The sequence below is a fragment of the Podarcis filfolensis genome, assembly GCF_964270895.1.
Source record: "Podarcis filfolensis genome assembly, chromosome: 9".
Taxonomy (NCBI): Eukaryota; Metazoa; Chordata; class Lepidosauria; order Squamata; family Lacertidae; genus Podarcis; species Podarcis filfolensis.
Genome location: NC_139610.1, coordinates 41,618,367 through 41,644,624, shown reverse-complemented (window position 1 = coordinate 41,644,624; position 26,258 = coordinate 41,618,367). Strand labels below are relative to the sequence as shown.

The following is a 26,258-nucleotide window of genomic DNA, read 5'->3' as shown; positions in this document are numbered from 1 at the left end:
CCTCTTTTGGGAGAGAGTTCCACAATCAAGAGTAGGCCCCATTTTCTGTGACCTGCTACCTGCATCTCCCTTGACGCGGAACAGGGCATCTGATGATGACCGTAATTTGTGGGGTGGTTTCTCTGGAAGGAGGAGGTTCTTCAGATACCCTGATCCCAAGCCATTTAGGGCTTTATACGTAAAAACCAGTGAGTTAAACTGGGCCTGGAAACAAACAGGGAGTTAGTGCAGATGGTAAAAGTCTGGTGTAATAAGTTTTAAAACCCAGACAGCTGAAGGCATTCAGGTCACTGCAATTTGTACCAACTGCAGTTTTCAAACGTTCATCAATTGTACACAAAACATACCACAGGAATCTAATCCAGAATTGACTAAGATATGCAGAAATGTGGCCAGAATTGCCTTCTCCAGGAAGAGACAAAACTAGCACACCAGTTGAAAGGGCATAAGTGCACTTGTTGCCACCGTTGTCACCCAGATATCCAGGACCAATGTTGGATCTAGTGTATGTCATGAGGGAAAGTGCCCTGGGTTCCTTCAAGAGGAAGGATGGGGTATTAGTTCAATGAATAAACACACACAAACAGCAGTACATTATTTTACTTAAGCACACATTTGAAAGGCCCTCAGGGTATTTGGTGTGTGATGACACCAGTATGCTGCCCCACAACCATTTCTCATTTCTCATCTGGTTCTGGTGAAACTGCTAAAATTCTGACCAAATGTCTGATCACCGAGGGACTAAAACTAAGGCTAAATCCACATAAGATTAGCATTTTGATGTGGGTGGGGGTAGCCTGGGAAATCTATTTTGAATGATATAGGTGCATAACCTGTTACACTACCCTTAAGAATAAGATTCAGAGCTTGGGAGACTTCCTGAACCTGACATTGCTTCTGGATGTGGTCAGGAGCTCATTTTGCCAGCTGATTTATTTTATTTCCAAACTGCCTTTCCTCCCCCAAACACTCAGGATGGGGTTTGACATAATCACATACTCAAGGAACACAGTCAGACATGCTATAGGTCCACTGTGCTATATACAGATATGTTATAGGTCCAATATGCTATATTTGTGCACTGTGTTGAGCTGAACCCTGCCATTCATGTTGGTAGGTGCAAAGGCCTTCTGACTGAAAATGTGTTGCTGAATGGTAATCCATTTGTCATTTGCCTTGCCTGCCCTACTTCCTCCCTCTGGAGACAAATCCTATACTCACTGTGACTTCCATAATGTATTACAAAATCCATTTTTGGCTGAATATCCATTGTCACCATCATATCAAGAGCAATCCCTCTGGCTGATGTTCCAGGTCTCTTGAACACTAGGAGAAAAGCAACATACTTCCTCATTCTCATGCCTGCCTTGGGGGCAAGAAGTAACACTTAAATGGTTGGGATCAGCTGCCAAACCTTTTGGCTTTCTTACTGTGGGATAAAGATTGTTAAATGATTGAGATGATAAATGCCACAAACATGACTGCAATGACCACAGCAAGGTCACTTTTGCAGTAATCCAGTCTACCTCCACTGACGAAGCACTGTATGAATTTCTGGCAGTGGCAAGCAAGTTGTGGAAACTCTGGCTCAGGATAGAGTTGTGTCCTATGTCAACAAAGGGACCAGAATTTCCATTCTAGAAAAGCCACAGCAACACAGGAAGCTGCCTTGCACTGAGTCAGACCAATTGGTCTATTTAGCTCAAAGTGACTGGCAGTGCCTCTCCAAGGTTTCAGGCAGGAGACACTCCCAGTGCTACCAAGAAATGCCAAGGACTGAACCAGGGACCTTCTGCATGCAAAGCAGATCCTCTACCACTGAGCTATGGTCATTCCCTGTACTACAGTCTGAACTCAAGGACAGAAAAAGCCCTTTACTTCATCTCTATCTTTACCCTGGACCGTTTATATCCCACCCCACTCAGTTCCTAAAGAGATCGCCAATGGCCTGAGACTATTCTTTTGCATCTTTTCTATGATGAATGGGTGGATGGTTAAAAAATGCAAGGTGTTATGCCAAATTCAAAGGAGTTACAAATAACTTCCAGGTATTAACGCAATATGCCAATGTACTGTGGCTTGGTGATTCTTGCTTTCTGCTGTGAACTGTGGAAGGACCATTGCTTGGTTGTAGATCCACCTTGCATGCAGAAAGTCCCAAGTTCAATTGCTGGTGTCTCCAGGTAGGACTGAGGAATGCCGGTGTCTGAAACCCTGGGAAGCCACTGCCAGCATCTGTCAGTACAAGGGAATTTCCTGTGTCCATAAGTTGCTAATTTTCACATTTGTGTGAATATATAAAGGGTAAAGGGGACCCCTGACCATTAGGTCCAGTCGTGGCCGACTCTGGGGCTGCAGCGCTCATCTCACTTTACTGGCCGAGGGAGCCGGCGTACAGCTTCCAGGTCATGTGGCCAGCACGACTAAGCCGCTTTTCGTGAACCAGAGCAGCACACAGAAATGCCGTTTACCTTCCCACCGGAGCAGTACCTATTTATCTACTTGCACTTTGAGGTGCTTTCGAACTGCTAGGTTGGCAGGAGCAGGGGCCGAGCAATGGGAGCTCACCCAATGGGATTCGAACCGCTGACCTTCTGATTGGCAAGTCCTAGGCTCTGTGGTTTAACCCACAGCGCCACCCGTGTCCCTGTGTGAATATATATATGTGCGTTAAATCATTGTGACAATGCACAGGCATTACACAGAGCATGGACATCCTACTGCACATATATAATTATCCCTCCCTCTCATGCATGTGTATACATGAACATGCCAAGCTATTCTCTTTAAAAGGGCACTTACAAGTTATTGGAATTTATTCAGTTTTTTAATAAACGTAATTGTTGCCTAAGTGCACTTCCCAAAACTGAATGTACATATTTCCCGGCAAAATAGCATGAGTGACATCTCTCCGTAACAGATTCTATAAACATGGAAAATATGTGTTCCTTAAGAATCTCTCATGTTTGTATTCAAGTGGCAAAAATGGACAAGCAATCTTTTGTCTTATCCCATGTTTTGGCAACTGAGACAGAAACTTTCACTTTGCCAGTGAGTTGGCTCAGTGGGGTAAACAAAGTGGTCAGTGGCCTGAACCTTCTGTGGCCAAATGTGTCATTAAAGCCTGGTGGTCCATGCGTAAGGTGAAACCACGACCATATAAACATGCATGCCATTTCCCACACATCCAAAAGAATGCTCGGTCCTCCAACATCGTCACAGTGGAGCTGTGTTTTGGGTACCAGGATCTGGGAAGCATGGAACAGGCTTTTAAACAACCAGATGGGTTTCCATTAAAATTATACAACTCTGAAGATGATAAAATGAAACCGCATATGGAAATTCCCTGTAAGTCACTTTTGAAAATGGAGGAAGTGATTTCCACCCTGATCCTGAACACAATACTTAGAACAAGTATGCCCCGCTGATTTTAGTGGGAATTATTTCCACGTAATATGCTTAAGCTAAGAATGGCAAGCCTTGTTTGCACTAGCATTTTGCTGTGAATTAAATTTCTCATGGAATTAGATCTAACTTGATTCAAACCACCATATATAATGTCCCACATCAGATGTTGCAACAAAGCATGGCTTGTCGTTATAAATCTCAGGCTCATCCACTACCTCCTTCCCCACTGTTCCAGGTATAGGCTGAAATACTTGGAATTAATCCTATTGAATTAACTACTGGGCATTTCAGTTAAACGCGTTGTAAACTTCATAAAGGGAAATCATGTTGATGAAAGTGGCACTCCACAGCACCACCTGGTGCCACAGTGTTATAACACATATAAAGTATTTTATCTTTACGAATGTAGCTGAGTCCCAGGAAGCTATGACCTGTACAAACCATAGTTAGTTAACAAACTAGGGGACCAAGCCATGGTTTAGGTCCTAGTTTGGTATCTTGGTTTGTACAAACCAGTTTCATGCATTTAGAAGAAAGTATTTTTGGTTTCTAAAATGTATAACATTTATAGCCCACCTTTCCCCAAGGAGTTGAAGGCAGCATACATGCTCCTTCCCTTCCCCATTTTATCCTCAGTTCATCCTTGTGAATTAGACTGAGAGACTGACTGTCCCATAATCACCCAGTGAGTTTAATGGCTGAGTGGGGATTTGAAACCTGATTTCCCAGGTCCTCATTCAACACTCTAACCATGACAGTACACTGACTCTCACAACACACTGGAACTCTGTGATGGAAGCTAATTAGCTTCTCAAAGGAAGCTTTACATCTCCTCCCAGATGCACAAATGAGAGATGGAAGGTAGGGGGAACTGTGTAAGCACATAACAACAAACTATGTTTCGTTAGTATGTCTGAATCAGACCATCATCTGCTCAAAGAACATCTGATACACAAACTGATGTGGCCACAAGAGTAACCTATGTCAGCTGCAGCACAAAAATGGTCCTGCTGCGAAGAAGGTGATACAATGCATTCAGAAAGCAAAGTGGATTTTCCTGAAAGCCCCTCTTGGAATAATACAGCCAATATCTGTCCAGTATGAAATTAAGAACACATGAAGTTTTTAGTACTTCCCCTTGGGATGAGAAAGTGAGTTGGATTCTGACAAGCAAAAGAACCTGGAGAGTTGCTGGGCAATAATTTTCCCACACAATGTGAATTTCTGTGTACGTGATCATGTCCCTGAAGGGTGCTTCCAGACAGCACCCAGCCATTGCTGGTCAACTGTAAACTAGAAGTGGCATAGCAATTCTTCTTCTCTCATCATCAACAGGGTTGATACCTAATTTCAAGAGGCCATGTGTGCACAGCTCTAGTCAGAACTCATACAAAAGTGTGGAGCGGACCTCTGAACATTGCAACTACTAGTTAATCACTCTTCAAAAAAGTCTTACAAAATTATGAAATTTTGTGGCTGGCCTAAGGTCATGAGCTTTATGGCTGAGTGGGGATTTGAACCTGCTCTCCCAGGTCCCAGCCCTACAGCCTAACCCCTACACAACACTGGCCTTCCCTTTGCATTGAAGCTTTGGAGTACAGTGGTACCTCGGGTTAAGTACTTAATTCGTTCTGGAGGTCCATACTTAACCTGAAACTGTTCTTAACCAGAAGCACCACTTTAGCTAATGGGGCCTCTTGCTGCTGCCATGCCGCTGGAGCACGATTTCTGTTCTCATCCTGAAGCAAAGTTCTTAACCTGAAGCACTATTTCTGGGTTAGCAGAGTCTGTAACCTGAAGCATATGTAACCCGGGGTACCACTGTACTGAAGTGAATCTCTTCTGCACATCTCTGGTATGATATCTTGTCCCAATATCAAGTCTGTTGCTGTGAAAGAAAGGTTGTTCCTTGCAGTGGAGGAAGTCAAAACGTGAATGTGTGGAGGGGATGTAGTAATCATACAGAAAAGCCCTTAGGAACGAGAGGAGCATCTAAACCCTGCTGCAGAGCTTGTCCTTTAAAAAAGAACCCCAACCCACTGTATTTGTTTTGGAATGTTTGTTTGTTTTATTCTCCATAATTTGGTATGAATTGGCATTTACAGCTTTTATTCCATGTTGCACAGCTGAAACACCAAAACACGTTTTTATATGTATCCTTTTAAAATTACTGCTAGCAGCGCAAGGTAAACACATCTGTTTTGATTAGCTACATTCCGTGTTGTGTGTCAGAACAAAAAAAAAAAACCTCTGTAAAAAACATTGGCTGTACTGTACTGTAAGATCTATGCATAATTATTTCGAAAACACAGAAAACCAGGCAGACAGGAAAGTAATGAGTAAAATATGTTTTTTTAAAAAATAAATAAATAAATCCTCAAATGAATAAAAGGTTTAGATATTATAAACAAAACACTTTTTTTTTTTTTTGGTCAGGTCAGTTTCTTTTAAACCCAGCATATTTATAAGGGTGCCCTGCTTTTTAAAAAGCTGTATATAAACTAGATAGCATGCGTAGCTGCTCTGTTTAGAAAACAGCAAAGTACCATGTTAAAAGTCTCTGTTTAGTCAGCCCACCCACAGAGGAAAAAAAAGTTGACATTTAAAAACAGGATATAGTGAACAGTTTGTACCATTGTGCCCAGTAAATCTGACAGTTCCCTGCTGACGTTTTACTGTAGTTGAGTATGAGAAGTGAAGAACTACTTCCTCGGCTTCACAGAGGATAGGAACCAAGTTTCACATGTAGGCACATGGGGCCTGCCTGCACAAGTAATCTTGAACCAAGAAAACCTTTATTTTCCACAACACACGATTCTATCTTGGAACTCACTGATACTGAATGTGCTAATGGATACATGCATTATTTGAGTCAGGAGACAAAGATTGGAATCTGGATGCCTGTGGCAAACTCCTGGCCCACGCACACAGATTGCAGCACCAATGTTGGGCCAAAGGATCTTCCAATCCTTTTGCAATGTCTCCAGTGCTGCGCCAGCATTCTGTTGCACCAGTGGCGCTGCAGTGTTGGGTTCAGCCCTCCATGTGCAAGTTACTTGTGCAAGAAGAGAGAGAGAGTGGTCTCGAACAACCCAAAAACGGAGTGGGGGGGGGGGAGAAGAAGAAGAAGAAGAAGAAGAAGAAGAAGAAGAAGAAGAAGAAGAAGGGTACTGTTTGGGCTACAACTCCCATCATCCCTAGCTAGCAGGACCAGTCGAAATAAATAAAAAATTTAAAAATTGTCCAGTAGCAATTTTTAAATCTTTGACAATTTTTTATTTATTTCACCTACCTGAATCTAGCAGGACCAGTGGTCAGGGATGATGGGAATTGTAGTCCAAAAACAGCTGGAGACCCATGTTTGGGAAACACTGCTCCGGGATGATGTTGGACTACAACTCCCAACCCTAGCTAGTGTGCTCAGTGGTCAGGGATGATGGGAAGTGTAGTCCAAAAACAGCTGGAGACCCATGTTTGGGAAACCCTGCTTTAGACTATGTAGGTGTGTGTTGCCTTTGGAGATGCAATTATCTGATAATCTCAACATTAAGAACGTAAGAGCATAAGAAGACCCTGCTGGATCAGGCTAATGGTCCAGATGCCTGTGGGAAACCTACAGTCAGGATCCAAGTTCATCTGCATATCATGTTGCTAGGTTGAAAAAGCTTCTCCACCTCTGGGATAAACCTTACTGAGTTAGATGGAGCAGGGATCTGCTTGGGTCTAAGCTTTACTAGACAATGTTACTGAGCATCTCAATGCAGCTCAGTGGGTCTAGTGCAGGAATGTTGCACAAGCCCTGCTGAAGGAAAGGGTGGATGCTCAGAGACACTGCTTGATGGGTGGTGTCCACAATACCTTTAAGTGAAGAGAGATTTATGGATGCAGAAGCGATGCCATAGTCTTGCAGATCCACTGGAGGAGAGGGCTAGCTTTAGGAGCAGGGTGTTAGAAGATGTCTTAAATGGGTCTTTTATCCCTGGATCCCACCTAGTACCTCCAAAATATCTTGTGCAAATCAGTAAAGAAATAAAATCCCACCAGCAAGTGAAAGGAGCAATATTCTCCAAATGCAAAAAATGAGACCCCCCCCCCCGGAGAAATGTAGTAACTCTTATCCTGTATCTTTGTTAAATGTGGACTTAAAAAATATTTACTAAACTGTGAACCGCAAGACTAAACAAAAGTCTTACTACCATTGTAAATCAAGATCAAGGCAATTTCATGCCAGGCAGAGAGGCAGCTGATGAATTTAAAAAGAGTGCTACATATGTTAGGAGAGGTGAGGGATGACGGCAATCTTCTTTTTGAGAAGTTGAACAGGCATCTGATGCCGTGGGGATTGTTGGCTGCTATCTGCAGCATGCCTGGAGTGAGTTTTGTTTTGGATTAAAATTCAGAAACCTAATTAAAACAATTTACTTTCACCCATTAGCCTTAATCCTTATGAATAGCTTACTGTCTTCTCTGGTTATTTCCCTAAGAGGAACTCAGCAAGGATCTTCTCCTCCTGTATTTCTTTTTTCTTTCCCTTACTTTGGATCTCCCAGACATCTCGTCTTGGGGAGCATAGTGAAATCGTTCAGCACTGAGAAAGGATCTGATATCCATAAAGTTTTAATCTTAAATGTAGGCATCATCCAGCTTTGTACAGACTGGGGAATGTATCTGTGCTCAACTTAACGCCAGGAGATTTGTTATGGTCCAGGATGGAGAACATTCTGTTTATGGGCCAGTCTGTCTTTGAATACCATCCCTGAGCTGGATTTAAGACAGAATTTTAAAGAATATGTATACAATGTTCAATAACAGAGCTGTGTTTCAGGAGCAGGAAAGATTAAAACCAGGGCCACTCTAGTTTCATACTCTCATCTGATTAAAAAAATCAGTTAGTGGAAGCATCATTCATGCTGATACAGGCTCGGATGCCTTCTCAGGCTGCATTCAAGACAGCACTTTGTTTCATTTCCATGACGTTTTCCTTCCCTGATGATTTTCATGTTTTATATGAGCATTCATATGATATAAAAGCCACTCCTGGAAACCTAGTGGAATCTGGTGGACATATAGTGGTAATTTCTATGTTCTGGGGGTAAACGGTAACCCATTTCTTGACTTCCTTCACTCAAGGATAGATTCAATATTTTTTATTTTATTAAATTAGATAACACATTGTCTCTCAATTAGAAATATGGTAACCAATAGAGGTTTACATTATTAATTGAACTTGTTTGTTTCATTAAGGCTCGGATGTTGTCCTCCTTGAACATCTCTAAATCTTCTTATATATGCCATAAGCAATCTATTTTGCCACATTTCCAAACAAATAAAAAAGGTGTAATTGAATATAAAAGAGGTCTGTAAGGAAACTGCCAGACTCAAAACCCTTTGAAATGGCTGATGTAATCACTGCATGCATCATGCGTGGAGACATTGATTTATATCTTACTTCTTATATAAAGGGAGCGGGTGGCGCTGTGGTCTAAAACCGCCAAGCCCCTTGGGCCTGCTGTTTGGAAGGTCAGCAGTTTGAATCCATGTGACAGGGTGTTTCTGGTTGTTGTTGTTTTACTTCTTATAATACCAGGGTAGTCACTCAAAGGGTGCTGAAGCAGACTCTTGAGGTATAAAACACCAGTTTGCCCTTCTTCACATGTATACATTGATAAATGAATGTATGCAATATCAGGTACATCCTGAGCTCCCTTTTAAAATATGGCTTCTGCATTGTAACCATTGGCAATCTTCCTAGTTTCCTTTCCCATACAAAATGTTTGCCAATTCCTTGGTGTTTCTAGAAGAATTAAAATGAAAAGATTTCCCAAAACATACAGAAACCTTGGAAGGTTAATCAGCGTTCAGATTTTGCCTATCCGTGTCCTTCCTTTTCAGGTCTAGCTCATTTACATATGTAAGTAGTTATTTGCAAATTTCACGCATTCTGCCTTAGCACCTTTGTGAGTTGCAGGGTGATTCCCCCTTCTTGTGAATGACTGTAAGAAGACGGTAAGCAATGTTGGATACAGAGCATAAGTTGTGTGGGCTTCTTCTACCACACAGGTTATGTAATTCAATGGATATAATTTGGACTTGGGCCTGCGAGTCATGGTTTTTAAGCCACATTTAACCAGGGCTTGCATGACTAGGACTGAGCAAATCATCCTGGGACTATCTGCAGTCACAAATGTATACCCATTTTTTACCAAGAAGCATCATGAGTAGGATATGGGTAGGTCCTTCCTGCTCTCTCATCCTGCGGGTGCCATTTTGAATCCTCCTGGGTGGATTCCAGAGAGATTAAGGAAGCCATACCTTTAGCAATTCACTGTGGGGATGGGCAGTGCCTCAGTGGTAGAGGATCTACTTTGCATTCAAACGGTCCCAGGTTCCACCCCTGGATGACATAGCAGGTGATGTGAAAGAGACCCTGGAAAACTCCTGCCACTCTACAATTCTGGGCCAGATAGTCAAATAATGTGACCTAGTAAAAGGCTGCTTCTGAACATTCTATTAGTTTAATTGCAATACATAATTTCATCTGTATGCTGCCTTTCCACAGTTCAAACCATGCTCAAGGCGGCTTACAGGATGAAAAAAATACCTAACTATAACATAATAAAAGTAGTCATAAACAAACACTGTCAGGGGCTCAGGAGCAGGAGCACTGGGGAGAGAGGAAATGGAGAGCGAAGGGGAAGAATCCGAGGGCAGCGTAGGGGAGTATGACAGTGGCCCGAGAGATTCCATGAGCTTCTCCAGCGAATCAGAAGATTCCCAGAAGGGGGCGCCGATGGTCAGGGCAAGGGGGGTCCCAGGGGGGACGCACCAGAAACAAGGAGCCAGAGGGGAACCCCAAAGCAGCAGTGGGGGATCGGGACCAGTTTCCCCACCAGAGCGTAGTGGGGGGGAAGAGTCACATGTGTCAGGGCCAGCGTCTCCTCCAGCGGGGAGAGAAAGTGAGTCAGGGCTGACCACGCCTCCAACGGAGGGGAGGTCAGTTGCAGCTAGCCCCCCCAGAGGGGGAAGCAGTGACAGCAGCAGTGAAACGGTCAGGAGAAAAGTTGCCGGCTGGGCGCGCGCGCCAAGTTCAAATGTACAGGCGCGGGGGACAGCAGGAGACCCGGATGGGGAACCAGCTCCTAAAGCCCGCCGGAGGGAGGGGGAAGGCTCAGGGGACTCAGTGTCAGAAGAGTCTAGAAAGGGCGAGACCCCAACGGACAGGCGGAACCAGAGGCGGAAGGAACAGAGGAAGAGGTGGAGTAAGGCGAGAGTCTTAAATTGGTGTCTGGGGGGAGGAGACTCAGACGGAGCATCAGCGGTCTGACAGTTGAGACGTAGAGCTGCGCGCTGTGGCTCTGGAAGTGAAACTGAACTTCAATAAAGACTTTTGTACTTAACAACGAAGCAGCGTTGGTCCTTTGTGAGCTGGGACCTCGGGCGGCTCTGACAAACACACACAGCAAAACTGAAGAATTTCCATATAAATCACAAGATCTAAAATAAAGATACAAAAAAACAGCAACAACCCCCTCCTCAACCTCCCCAGCCCAAAAGTAATGACTTCTTCCAAAGAGTCCTGAGAAGTGTGGTATAATGAGATGAATGTAGAGATCCCTAAGTCTTTCCTCTCAGAACCTCAGTCCCCTTGGAAGAAGAACAGACTATTCAATCAGTTTACATTTGTGGCAAAGATCTACCCCATGTCACAGCTTCAGTTCCTCGTCCATTAATCCTTGCAAGCATTTGCAATGGGAAATTGACTCCGAAGGATTGTTAAAACACATTGCACATCAAAAATACGACCAATGAATAATACTGCTCCCACCATTTTAGGCATAATATTTAGGTGCCATTTATATTCGCCCTTGGCAAAGCTTTCATTGGTTTAGAGATTGCCAGGCCAGTGCACACAAAGTGTCACCTACAAATAAGCAAATGAGACAGCTGAATGGACTATTCCTACACATTCAAAGGTCCTGTGCATGTCAGAGTCTGTCAACGGCTTTCAAAACATGAACAGTGGGATTTCCAAGTTTGTAGGAAAAATAAGTCTCATTCTTGTCTTTCAGTAAAACAGAGAAAATTGGATGATGTTGAAAGCAACAGTCTTCAAACACCTAAAACGGGAAAGAAAATTAATAGTAAACCCACAGTGTGAAAACTTAATGTTTACACTTCTTTCTTTCTTTTTTTGGGGAAAAAAAGACATTTTGACTAATGCTTAAAATCATCATCCTTCTACTCAAAGGATGCATCTGTATGCTTATCCCTTTATCCTATTTTGCACCAGAGGGGAGATATCAAAAGGGTGATGATTATTCCATTTACTGACGTATTTCACAGTAAGAAGAATTTACCCAGTTCTTTGTGAGGTACAATTCTACTGCTGTTTGCTTACTGTATAAAGATGGCTTTGCTACAGAGAACAACTTATTGCCTACTGGAAAAATACATGGGGTTGTGTGCAGTGGAGAGACATGTTCTCCATTCAGTTGCCACTGCAGGATCTCCTCTGAGATCATTGCCATTTGACATCATAACCTTCATCTGAGACCACACACATCTCTCTCAAGTAGAAATTCATCCAGCTCAAAAGAATTTCCATCAAGCTGAAGTTAACTTTTGGCCCAGAAACAGCATTTCAATTGGCTTGAAGAGGCAACAGAGTAATAGGTTGCTGCTTATTTGCACATGCAATGGATTTAGCAAATGTTAGGTAGGCAGTTGAGCTTCTCAGACCGTCGGCCCGAGTAGGGCTTAGTTTGATCTGGGGACTCACCCAGACCAAAATTTGCTTCAATTCTAGGTTTTGGCTCTGAAATGCAATATGAAATAACACTAAACAAAACTCCTGGCAATCTCTGGCTGCATCAATTATATAAAAAAGCAAGTTTCTAGTCCATATAGCTGCAAATATAGCTTTGACAATGTATGGGCAATCTGTGGTGAAATCTCTGAAGGTGAAGGTTGAGTAAGATGTACAATGTTCAGTTACATCCATACCATACAAGAAAAGTACTTTTAATGCACGTGGTTTCCCCAAATGAATCTTGGGAATTGTAGTTTGTCCTTCACAGTTACAATTCCAAGCACCCTTAAGAACTACATTTCCCAGGACCATGTGTTTTAAACGCTCATTAAATGTGCTTTAAATCTACCCAGACATAGGTCTCATTGAGTTCAGTGAGAGATCATTGCAAGTTAAGAAATTATGGGACTGCAGCTTAAACATCTCTCTTCCTTCCTCGTGGCTGGCAATTGTGTCATTATGCAAATAACACAAAATAAAATAACTTAAGCCAAGCAAAATCTTTTTTACATTTAATTTGGGCGACTTTGGTGTAGAAATTTTTTTTAAAAAAATGTGATACACACAGTGCTGCCTATTCCCCACCACCCAAAAAAAATTCATTGCTTTTACTGCAGAGATACAGATCTATTCTTTAAAACACAGAAGAAGAAAAGTCAGTGTTATGGTGTCTTTTACTCTGTGGTAAGAACCACAAGATAATTTAAGAATACTAAGATTTCACTTTGGGGGAGAGGGGCCTCTCTTTTCCGTTTGTTGAGGCCCAGCAGAAAACAATAATTGGAGCAGGGGAGCAGAGATCTTCAGCGAGTTTTTGCCTTTTTGAACTAGAAATAGATATGTGGTTAAACAGTGCTGTGATACCCAGAACTATGAGAAACTATCAGATCTAAATCTTGTAGAGTAAGGCCAAACAAGAAGACAGACTGTGTATCGACAGTGGGTGGGCTGACACCCTCCTTGGCTTTTGGTACAGATCCAGGAAGCAGTCTGGGTGATCCCCTCTCCCTTCTTTGAGAAACCGTAGTTCTGTTTGCAACTGTGGGCAGCAAACACCACCTGAAACACCTGCGTACAGCTCATGCCATGCACAGATGTACAGCACTTGTTGCTGATCCATCTGGAAAGCAGCCTAGTTCATGCCTGCATGCCAGCATGTTTGACTGAGGAACAGAACATCCACAATCGGATTCAGGTACATTTCCATTACTGTTCCCACCTCCACTCCCCTTTGAAAAGTAGGTGGGAAGCAATATATTTATTTATACTGTCTTATTTAAAATAATTTCTTTACCACTTTTCATTTGAAAATAAATCCCAACCTTACAACAGTAAAATAATTTATTACAAGTGATTGTATAAGGAAAATTTTGCATTGTGTTTTCATTCCTGTCCTGTTATTCCTTTCTGTTCTTCTCATGCACTGCCCAACTCAAATGTCAGAAACCTGTTTCATTACAGAAGATGTTCCAAAAAGCAAGGAGACAAGGAGACCTTTGGCCATGCAGATGTTGCTGGACTACAACTCCCATCATCCCTAACCATCAACAGTGCTCCCTGGGGCTAGTGGGATTTGTTTCTCAACCCTGCAGTAAGGGATATCACAGCTTTAATTCTGATCAGATTGAAAGTTGGTGAAGGTTCCATCCTAAATTCTAATCTGGGTTCTCTTTGACATACTGTATCCCTGATCCATATACCATATTTTGACCTTTAACAGCACTCACCCAATGAGTCAGATCTATAATGCAACCATCTGCTCAAAGCGCTAAGAGAGAGAAAAAGATGGCAGCACCAAATACGGAAGGGGCAAACCTCAAAGCAGTGTTGAAAAATGTAGAGAACTTTAATAAAATAGTGAAATTGTCCAATGTGTTTCAGTGGAAATCTTCCTCAGGGGCACACAAATTCAATTTCTAGCAACACAATATCTTTCAAACGATACCTTGCCTCACACCATAACTCAACAAATTGCATGATTGTCCCGTGAGAAAAACTTCCACTGAAATACGTTGGGCGTTAACTACATTTTACAAAAGCCATTTCAAGCTCTCCCTCCCCACTTTGGTACTTCCCATTTCCCTGAGGGTTTGCTATTCTTTTATACAAAGGATAATGGCAAAAGAACCACAAATCCTTAACTGTGGTTGTCACTTCCCTGCTACTGCTGTAGTGAAAGGATACCGGGCCAAAGCATTTCAACAGCATCAGACACAGTTGAGAGAGGAGGAAAGGTGTCCGACAGCTAGAATGGATACTTAAACATAGCTTCCCTCCCCACAAAAAAAGATGAAATGCATCATTAAATGTATATGGGCTAATTTATATGTCTATATGCAAATTTAGAAATAAATCATTACAAGTCAAATAGAAACACATCTCATTATTGTGAGGAAGACTGTGCCCAGGTAATCCATGCACCTGTTCTCCTATTCAGGTGCTAACTGGGCTATTTCAAGTCTCCTGCTCTCTCTTCTTATGGCTCCCAACCTAGTCAAGCATCTTATTCTCACAGTGGCCAACCAGATGTCTATGAGAAGCCATCTGATTTCCTGCAGATGGTATTCAGGAGCAAATCACCTCTGACTGCAGAGGCAGAGCAGAGTCATTGTGGCTAGTAGCCACTGATAGCCTTTAGACCAGACTTGGACCGTCCAATAGAGGCCTGTCTTCTGGCAGCCCTTGAAACAGAGGGCTGTCCTCTATAAAGGCCACCCTACCAACAGCCATGTGTTGCTGCCATGGTATCGTTGGAGTGTTTGGGTGACCTGGGTTACCAGCACAAACAGACACCATTTAAAAAAAAATACAGTAGGGCATTATGTGGGGTGGAACTGTTCAGGGGAGGAGAGGGAGAGTGATGTCAGATATTATAACCTCAGGGTTGTTTTTATATATTAGAGTGGGGGTGGTTGGAATGTGACACCAGCACATGAAATAAGTGCTAATTCCACCCATAATATCATATATACAACAGCATGACCAGTGCTTGTTTTTCCTCAGGAGACTTTTGTTGCCTTATAAGAAAACCCACAGTTGTGACATCTTGCTTTCCACATGAGGCAAAGTAAGACAAAATGAGGGAAATGAAATCAATAAGCCCTCTGAAGCTCAGAAACAAACCGACGGGCACATTTTGTGCTGCCCTTTGGTAACTGACGTTGGGGTTGGTGGGGGGTTGGGAATAGGGTTATGAGGCAAACGCTTCACCGAAGAACTCACTGGGGACACTGGTAAAAATAAATTGCTCAGCTCTAATTTTCTTAGCAGCTTCCATGCTATTCTTTGAAACTGAGTAAGAAACCCTTGGCCTAATCCCAAGAGCCAATCTATAGTAAATAGTGCACACTTAATGCCTAAGTTCCTTTTTAGCACCATTCCGACAGTGACTTCAGCCACACAGCTTAGTCATAGCAGACATTTTTGTGGTGAAAGCATTAAACCCACATGCAGCTCTCTTTCTGTGGCCACAGGGGGTCATGCTCCTTTCCCATTAGCTGAATAAATCATAAAGTCTGCATGGACCACACAAGAAGCAAGGCGAGCAGCAAGCCACAGTCAGTGCTGCTTACAGCCTGCTTTTCTTTTCAGGCGAAGAAAAGGAAAGGGAAAGAAAGGGAAAGAAAATTGGGGGTGGGGGTTGAAATACAGCAAAACAGGCAAGCTGTAGGCCCATTATTTGATTTTGTTGTTTTAATCTGGTATCTCTGAGGAAACATAGAGACTTATATTATTATAATTCTACCTCAGAGAAGAAAGGTATTAAACATTTGCTTGAAAATGCAGCGTGTATCTCTTGTTATATCATACGTAGCAAAATATGAGGTAAAAAAACATCCCTGAAGGTATATGAATAATAACTACTATTCCGCCCCACTCCCCGCCCCCCACAAAAAGTATGTTATAGCACATCTTGATGTGACCCAAATCAGATATAATTCTGTGACTTCCTAGACCATATGTCATTTTAGGATCAGACACGAACAAAAATCGTGCCTAGTTATTTTTCACATTGTATGATTCATTCCACCAATGTAGTTAACATAGTGAGGTCTGGAAGTCTAGAGGTTAGTTCAAGTTCCCATCAATCAGGAAATGAGATAAGAAGTAGGAATTTTAAACATAGCCATTAGCATGCAAGTGTTATCACACAGAGAAGACACATACTCTGCTCATTATACTAAGCAGCCTTTCCTAAGCATTTCTTTACACATGTTCTATACCAAAAGCAAATAATAACAATATTTCTCCCCAAAGGGTACTGAACTTTTTAAAAAAGGATTTATATCACAGCTTGACTAGCATGAGGAGAACCTAGATTGTATGTAAAAATAGAGAGTGCATGGAAGGAAAACTTTTAAAGACACACCAACCCACCCGTCACATGACTATGTAAGACCCTCCAAGTGTCCCTATTTTCCATAGACGTCCCTGATTTAGAGAAGCCGTCCCAGTTTCTGATTTGATCCCAGAATGTCCCACTTTTCCTTAGTATGTCCCTATTTTCATTGGAGAAATGTTGGAGGATATGGCGTTATCTGACCCCTGGGCCATCTGAAGGCAATCCTGTATATGGAAGTTTTTATAATGTTTAATGTTTTATTATGTTTTTATATACTTTGCAAGCTGCCCAGAGTGACTGGGGCAACCCAGTAAGATGTGCAGGGTATAAATAGTTACAAAATTATCATTATGGAATGGGACGTCCCTATTTTCATCTGATAAATGTTGGAGGGTACAATATGTTTTGTTCTACTTGTGATGGCATGTGGCATGCTTGGATGTGTTTTTGAAAACTGTCAGAGAGGAGGAAGATTCCATCAAAAACCAAAGGCTATATTTAAACACCGTTCACTAAACTTTAGTCTCCTTCTTATTAGTTCATTCAGCAGTTTGATGGGGGAAAGACTGATAGGAGTTGACATTATGCAAACCTTCCCACCCAACCACTCTGCTCTGCTGCTGCAACGGTCTGTGTGAAATTATATCCCCCCTCAACCCCTTCACATTTTCACTGCTTCTGAGGAAAAGCAAATAATCAGGTAGGATTGAGATAAATTACAGGGTGGCTTTTTAATGTGAACAAGTGCTCGCTGAGGGAGTAGATTGAAACCACTTACTTCAGCTTCATTTCTGCTTCAATAATTCAGGTAGAAGAAATATGTGCAAACTTTACAAAAGACACCCCTGTGCTTGTAGACATACCAAAACATAGCACCCTTATTTAACTGGTCTTTACCAAACTAGGGAAAACTTTCTGAAAATTATGCTACTAAATGTATGAAATCTCAATTCTAGGAAGCAGAAATTATTGGATAAATGTTGTAGTACCAAGCCATTCATTATTTATACAGCACTGTTAACAGTACTGTGCATAGTTTTGTTCTCTCCCCTCTGCCCTTCACCCAGCTTCTTAACATTTCTGGACACTTTTTGTCCATATTTGTTAGTGGGAAATTTATTAAACCTTCTCAAACCAGTTATCTATACTTTGATGAAGTCCTTAAAAGGAATCTACCACAATGAGCAAATCTCACCTGTGTTGAAATATCTGTGTTGGCTTGCAGTATGTTTTCACTTGCAGTTCAATGTGCCTGTTTTGACTCATAGAGTCTTAAAAGGCTCGGCTCTTCTCCTTTAAGAATCTGCCCATTCATTCGGCAGGGACAGCCAACATGGCATCCTCCAAATATTCCGGATTACAACTCCCACCAGCAATGACCATTGGTCATTCTGCCTTGGGCTGATGGAAGTGACAGCCCACAATATCTGGAAGGCATTAAGTTGGCTATGTTGGTGCTAGGACATCAGAAGCCCTTCACCCAGTACCCCCACCATCAAAGATTAGCCAGGTGGCAAGTAGAGATAGGGCTTTCTCTGTAGTGGCACCTCTCCAGAGATGTCCATTTCATACACCAGCATCATTATCCTTCAGGCACAAAGTAAAAATCATTCTGTTTTCCTAGGCATTTACTTGATTGATAGTGATTTTCTGGTATTTTTGTTGGTGCTAGTATTTTCATGCTGCTCTGATTGTCTTTGGTAATTGGGATTATTTTATTGGTGCTATATAAGTAGTGTCTAGGGACGCGGGTGGTGCTGTGGGTTAAACCACAGAGCCTAGGACTTGCCGATCAGAAGGTCGGCGGTTTGAATCCCCGCAACGGGGTGAGCTCCCGTTGCTCGGTCCCTGCTCCTGCCTACCTAGCAGTTCGAAAGCACGTCAAGTGCAAGTAGATAAATAGGTACCGCTCCGGCGGGAAGGTAAACAGTGTTTCCGTGCGCTGCTCTGGTTCACCAGAAGCAGCTTAGTCATGCTGGCCACATGACCCGGAAGCTGTACACCGGCTCCCTTGGCCAATAAAGCGAGATGAGCGCCTCAACCCCAGAGTCGGCCACGACTGGACCTAATGGTCAGGGGTCCCTTTACCCTTTACCTTAAGTAGTGTCTAGTGTGGTGGAGCATGGCCATGAAGATGTCCTTCTGTCCCCAGCACTGCTGCAGCTTATCTAGACCAAGCTGGTGTCAGATGGTAGCAAGGTTGGGGCTGAGTAGATCCCCTGGCAGAGGTAACCTGGCATTTCTGCTGGTGGGTCTGCACAACCCCAACCCTGCTACTGCCCTTCCCCACCCCAGACTCATCCAACTAAGCTGCAGTAACACTGATGATGGGAGGCTTACTCCATCTCAGCACACCAATTGCTACTGTGTTATATGCACTATTTTATAATTTGATGTTCTACTATATGTAATTACTTAGGGTTTTAAATTTTAAAAAGCTTTCTTTTAAGGCATTCAGGTGGCAAAGTGGCTATATGAGCTGCCTTGCATAAATATGGCAAAAGGCAATATAAATATTATTTATGAATGAATAAATGAATGAATGAAAAAATAAAAATGCATAGAACATCTCTAAAACCAGTACCTGAGAAATATCTATGTTCTTAGACTGTGTACAGGCAAACTACAAGATAGTTGTGAAGGCACATATGAGCAAAAAATATGCTGAGTGAACTAATCTTAATTCAGATTAGGTTGCATCCCGAAAACCTGTTTTTAAGGGTCTTTCACATTAATTTTTTCAAAGTTGTAGCATCTGCTCTTTCAGATATTCAGAATAATGTGATAAGTTAGGAATGTAGGTTTGAGTTAGAGATGTAGGCAACAGCCTGCCAGTTTCTAAATTGATTATTGTCCACCTAAAATAAAGTAAACCAGGCATAAACATCTGTAGCACCTTCTCAGTGTAAATGAATCATGCCTAACCTTAAACTTTGAGGCTTAAAGAGACAATCACATAAATAGCAATAGACAGTGCTTTTTTCTGGGGGGGACACAGGGGGATGCATACCCCTAAACATTTTGTGAATTTGTTTGGCCTCATTGAGGGGCAGTATTTTCAATATGAGTAGGAAAATGAGAGTACCCCTAAATATTTTTTTAAGCAAAAAAGCACTGCCAATAGAATCTGTCTTAGTCATTTAGCAATTTTGAGAGTATTATATTAATGCGATGCGACTGAGGTATGACTTGCTTGAAATCACTTTGCTGAGAGTGGTGTACTTTTGGGGACGTGTGGGTATATTTGTAGAACTAGTAGTTGTAGTAACAAGAATAAGTTTACATCTCTGTCCAAATCAGCACCATGGATTCAAGATGGATTTCATCTGCCAGGAAGGTCAATCCAAACTGCTTGCACAAACCTGTCTTTATGCTCCTGTTTATTATGTTCCCATGTAGTAGATGTCTTGTGCACTAAAACAGTGCAGCCATATGTCAACATTTCTCTGGTGGTTCCGAATGTTCTAAACAAGAGCGAGGGTGCAGTGAACCTCCCATGTAAACTTTATACAACAGATTCAGCAGAACTGTAATTATTTACAAAATGATGGCATGAGAAATCTCTGGATTTATATCTTACGTTAAAGTAACAAGGATTGTGTCCACATAACGCTTGACGTTGCAGTGGCTTCCACTTTATTCTATTATTATTTTTATACAAGTCAGTCCTATATATAGATAGATATAGATATATAGATATAGATAAACACACACACACACACACACACACACACACACACAATCTATTCCATTAAGTTTGGAACCACTAACCCCTTGGCAATGATTTCCTTGTAACCATTTGCAACACTGACATGATAAAGGATAACTGAACATTGTCTTTGGTCTCAGCATGAAAGATGCACATAGCTACAGTGGTGCTGTCAGGGCCAGACTTTGAAGCAGAAATCAAGGACCCTACTGGAAAAATGAACAGGAGGGACCTCAAATATAGCAGGCCTGGCTTAACCACATTTTGAGGTAACTAAAGAAGGGTGCAAGAGCATAAAACTACCAAATTTCACCACTGCAGATATAGCCTTAAGCGATTTTAGCAGGAGTTCATGTACCAGAATCATAACTTACTTTTTTGCTACACATTTAATAAGCTATACTTAATGTGTTCTAAGAAACAGAAATGGAGCAGGAAGTGGGGTGAAGCTGAAAGTCCCCAGAACAGCTTTTCTGTTAGTAAGAGAGCTTTTTGGTGATCTAGGAGGAAGGTGCTGCAAAGAAGGAATTGGAGAGAGCTTGTTGGACAGGAAAAGACAGACTAAGCTAGCCTAGTGAATCTGGGTAAACAAGGAGGGTCAAAAGCTGATGTGTTTGAGAAAAGACATATATGGTTATTAAGAGGAAAATAAGAAAGGAGAAAGAATTCTATTAGCAAATGCCAAAAGAGTGAGATGATAACAAGAAAAGGAGAACATTTTATCATAACTGCGGGATAGGAGGAGAATCTATCAAAGGCAATCTGAATTACATTTTTTCTTTCTTTGCCTTTTCCATTTTTCTTACTTTTAATAAGAAATGCATGCACCTAACACAACAATTATCTTCCTTACCTGTGGTACACTATGATGCAGGCAGAATAGTTTAATTCCAAATGATGTAATCATGGTGTTGTCAGTCTCAAACTAATGTCAGGAATTGAACTCAATAGATTCAACCTACTTTTACTCAGAGTTGATCCACTGAAATTAATGGGCCTAACTTAGTCATGGCCATTCATTTCAATGGGTCTACGCTGAATAAAAATTAGTAGCATACATCCCGTTAATGTTTTAGTCAGATTTGCACTGAAAATGTTTTGATGTGTGTGTTTCTAATCACTTAGACTACTATTTCACCTAGGATCTGACTAGAGCATAAAAGTAAGATATGATAGCAGCATTCCAGAAACAGCTACAACATTAAGCCAAAATCATGTGAGCTGTTTTTATTTGATTCCCATTAAAAGGACTTGCAAAACTGGCATTTGAAACAGATAGGAAACACTCCATGTTTCCTCTTGTAAATTAAACTGGTGGTTTGGCTGGAGCTCAATCAACAGTTCAAGTATCCATTGGATACAACTAATGAGCAAGGCTGCAATCCGATTATGCACTTACTTGGAAGTAAGTAGTATAGAATTTAGTGGGGCCTACTTCTGAGTAAATATACATAGGGCTAGTATTTTATGGACAGCAAAAACCCTGGACTGTTTTGCAGAAATGGTCACATAAAGCATATTGGAACAGCTGATTTCAATATATAGATGTTTCTGTTTCGTTTGTGTTATAATGGCAATAAAATACTTTACACAGTGTTGATTCAAAAACATTAGTTAAGAAGGTCAGAGAGCCACATTATCCCTATTGTTGCAAAGCAGCTGCTACCTTGAAGGCTACTGTTTTAGGAAAACCCTGCAGTAGTCTATGGTCATTACGTAATATATCATTGTAAGACTGGGGGTTTGGACAGCGAGAGTAAATGGAGCCAGACATTCTGCTGGAGACTGCCTTAATGGTCAGTAAAAAAGGTTTGGGGCATATCTTTTGTTAGTTGGGGAAGTAAATGCTTCCTTATTTCTCAGTCCCCTCTAGCCAGAAACTGGGGGTGGGGAGCCAGCTGTGAATGGAAATCTAGGTTGGCCACTCAATGTATTTTGCTGAATGAGGCAAAGGACAAGATGGTGGCACCCATTCCATGTACAGAAGCTGACGAGACCGGCAGCTGAATCTTACGTCAGCACTGGCACCAGGAAAGCATTGTCCACTGCTCCTGAAGGTAACAGTGACACAGGGAAGGCCACATGGCACACATGCACTTCTCACCTCAAGCATCTCACTACCATTCCCTGCCTCCTAGTCTCTGCCTCCTGAGGCAGCTGCTTTAATGTGACTAATAGTAAGGCCAGCCCTGGGTGAGTCACAGCAAAATTTGGGAGGGGCAAGTCAGAGTGAGGCTGCTTGGAAACCCATGCAGGCCATGATGAAGACTCCCCCCCCCAAAAAAAGGACCATGTCTGCCTATGTGTGGCTTAAAGATGGTTTTAATAAAGCTTCTACCAGTAAAGCAAATATCCTGTCTAGGTTCTCTCATATGGTATTGTGACTCCGAAGAACTCATGCCTTAAATTATTTCTGTCCCATCAAAATGGCATAAATACATATTATTATGCTCATCACATTGTGAAACACCAGGTAGCTATTTGAAATGGTTACAACTTTCCATTGGATAGTTTAACATTCTACAATCATGAGCTAAGGTACTGTTAACCTGTTCTCTTGAGGCAAGTCCCCCCCCCCCATGTTTACTGATGTATTCTATATTACTTAGTGCAAATTTCTCTCAGTTAATCTCCATGTGATCCCCTGAAGGGGTATTTATTACAGATGTATACAACCTGTCTTTAGAAGTGAGATTAATGTAATATGACACACACTGGTAGCACACCAGTGTTTAAATGTTTTTCAGAAAGTTAGCAAATTTAGTTAAAGTAATACTTACAGAGTCTTCTGCCTAGATTCCAGCATGGAAAAAAAAAGTTCCAAATATTAAACATTGCTCACTGTAGGTGGCCAATTAATGCACAGTGCCCGAGCTGGAATAAACCCTTCAAATATATACATAAAGCATATAATCTCTTATCTGCTTAGGCATTATCAAATTTTTAACAAATCCTAGTAACTTCAAACACAGGTTTAATGGTGTTAAAACATTGTAAAGTAAAGAACTGAGTTTTTAAGAACATAATCTGTTCTAGAATGTTTCAAGAGAACTACTTTGAAATGCAATTATAATCTTATCCCACGAAGAAATTGATGTCATTTTTAAACAAATCAAATTTATTAAAATAATGAGAAATGGATAGTCCTCCCTTTCCCAAATTTGCAGTCATCTCTTTCTTGTGGGAAAATAGTTCAAGGCAGTCAAATATTTGCTGAATCAAAAAAGAAAAAGGAGTTAAATGCTTATTTGTTTAATAATAATAAATAACATTTATTTGAGATTTTTTTTAAAAAAATCCAACTCTCATGGGGCATGTAAATGACAGCTTATTGTGGGGGTGGTTCAGCTGGTTCAGTACTATACATGCTGTGTTCTTGGATGGCTTGAACCACGCATCTGAACCACTGGAAGTGCCACACCTGAGATCTGTGAGTTATCAGCTCAGAATTACATGTTACATTGCTCCAGTGAATATATATCAAGAAATGACTCTCATGTGTGCAAAACACAAGCCAGCATGTGGCACAGATACACAAGGCTACATCATGTTTATGTAGGAGCCAGAGGGCAAGTAGCCTGTGTAAATCACAGCTAGATCTACATGTCTACCTTCCCTTCCAGTGCTGGTGCAGGTTCCTTACTTAGCAGATTACAGCATGGTTGGAAAATGTGTGGCCTCCAGATGTTGCTGCACCCCAATGCCTATCAGCCCTGACCAATATGGCCAATGGTCGGGGATGCTGAGAGTTGCTATGCAACAAAATCAGAGGACCACAGGTTCCCTGTCATAAGAAGATATTAATAGCCCTGCTGAATCAGGCCGTTTAGTTCAGTTTCCTGCTCTCACCGTGATCAACTAGATGCCCATGGGAAGCATGCAAGCAGGACTTGAGTGCAACATCTGCAGCTTCCAGCAACTGGGATTCGGAAGCATACTGCTTCCAACTGTGGAGGCAGAGAATGTCCACTTTGTCTAGCAGCCACTGACAGCCTTATCCTCCATGAATATCTAATCCTCTAGCCTAGAGGCAAAACCATCCCAAGGGACCATGGTTTCACCTAAGCACAAGAGAAGCACTATCACGTGCTTTGAATTTGACTTGTAGTATTTTTGCAAAAATGGTTAGCCACTACTGACCTAAATAAATGGAATATTGGGCCTTTTCACATGTTACAATGTAAGCAGGCACAAGCTGTCTCTACATATGTACAAGTGTTTGTGTGAGAGAGTATGCACTTGATGTGTACAGCTCAACGACAAAGATACACCGAATAGACATTCACTGAATGTTACATGAAATAACTGTCTGAGTATACAGTCAACTATTTGTGTGCACAGATATTGCAGTTGTTGAATGTAAGGTGTGAACAACCCAATTGGAAATAGCTTTTGGCCAACTGTTGCTCTTTTCAAAACAACAACACTTTACATTTCAGCGTGCAAAATCGGCTGGGACTGTGTCCTGTTCCAAAAAGCTCACAGAATGGGCCATGAGCAAATCCCCCTAAGCCTTCCCCCGCCACACCCTCTCTCCTTCCTTCCTTCTTTGTGACAGCTTTGGCTTCATGAGACTAGGCTATAAAACAGAGTGTCCTAGATTACTGTTGTTTGGAAAGAGAGAGAGAGAGGAAAGAAAGCATTTAATCTGCATACTGTATGCAGTTCACATCACTTTCTATAGAGCTGAACCAACCTAAGGAATTCCTTTTAAATTTGCTCCAAAAACCCCCTTCCTATTCCCTGTGGAATAAATGCCTTATCTATTTTCAGAAAATGCTGACTTCATTTCAAATAAAAGGGACTTACATCCAAATGCAAGTGATGCCAGAGAGAGCACCCTTGTAACTTTATACAATACGCAAAGCTTTAAAGTATTTACAGACCACCCTGCGTATCAACGTCAATGAACTCAATGAGGATGCATATTTTAGTGCTTTGATGTTTTACACAAACACAAAAGCTACAGGGAGGGGGAAATATGCCCACGAACTAATGGCCCTCTAGCCATATATGGTAGCTGTGCAAGGTATATCTTTGACCTTTCCACGAGTAAACAAGAGGCACAGAATGCCACTGCTGATATTCCATGAGCCAGTTCATACTGAAAACAAAGTGAGCCTTTGCAAGCTTCACACTGATGCTGCCTGCAATGCTTCTTCCTCTTGGCACGCCATGGTATCTACTTTCCAGCGAATAGACCTATGGCCAGAATCCAACTCAGACATTCATTTCAGCAGACTTAACTCTTTTGTTTGTTGATTGTGGCCTGCAGGACAGGTGAACTTTTCATTAGACAAATGAGTTCTTTAAAACAATGCAAGTGTTGGAACTCAGGTCTTCAACTTAAGACAAGGCATTCAGAAGAATTAAAGCTGCAGTCCTATATATTCTTACCAGGGAATAAGTCCCATTGAACCCAATATGCATTTAACCAAGTAGAAGTGCACAGATTTGTGAGGTTAAAATATCTCTTGTTGATGGCTACAACCCATCTCTGCTACACCTGTATTCTAAGAGAAATGGTCTCCCAGCCATATAGTTAAAAAAGAAACTGCTATGCCAGAGTGATGGAGAACGGATTGGCTTGGATTTTGCATGAGCCATACCCTGAGTTGGCAATACACGAAAATGGGCATGCAGGCTGCACAGCTGAGTTACTGTCACAGAGCAGCCATCAAAGGCAGGGGACTGCTTCATGACAATTCAAGCTCATGCTGGTCTCCCAGGATAACTGTGTAGGCACACCATGAAAGCACCTGCACTTCCCAGCAAACCCTCTCTGCCACCATCAATATGTAAGCCAGCCTTTGCCAACCTGGTGTCCGCAGTGCTTACTGGGGCTGATGGGAGTTGTAGTCCAAAACATTTGGAGGCACCAGGTTGGTGAAGGCTGATGTAGGCAACTAGAATATTAGCAAGCCCACACCACTCCTGAGTTGCTGTTTAGTATCAGCAGCTGGTGAAGGCCCTCTTCGCTGCAAGTACAT

At 41.9% G+C, this 26,258-nt stretch overlaps 1 protein-coding gene across 8 annotated transcripts in view; it reads right to left on the bottom strand.

Annotated features, from left to right (window-relative positions):
* The window catches only part of LOC310742458 (uncharacterized protein), a 155,518-nt gene that overhangs the window by 93,902 nt on the left and 35,358 nt on the right, over positions 1-26,258 (bottom strand). For 6 of the 8 annotated variants that reach the window (XR_014538456.1, XM_083571989.1, XM_083571990.1 and 3 more), the window contains one exon: positions 1,222-1,326. The exons of 1 other annotated variant lie outside the window; for it this stretch is intronic. Coding sequence is in view for 5 of the 7 variants with exons in the window: in XM_083571989.1 (XP_083428115.1) it covers positions 1,222-1,326 (105 nt within the window). In the remaining 2 variants the exon portion in view is untranslated. Of the gene's footprint in view, positions 1-1,221; positions 1,327-23,414; positions 23,482-26,258 lie in introns of those variants that run through there. One more of the 8 variants, XR_014538457.1, reaches the window with a different exon arrangement.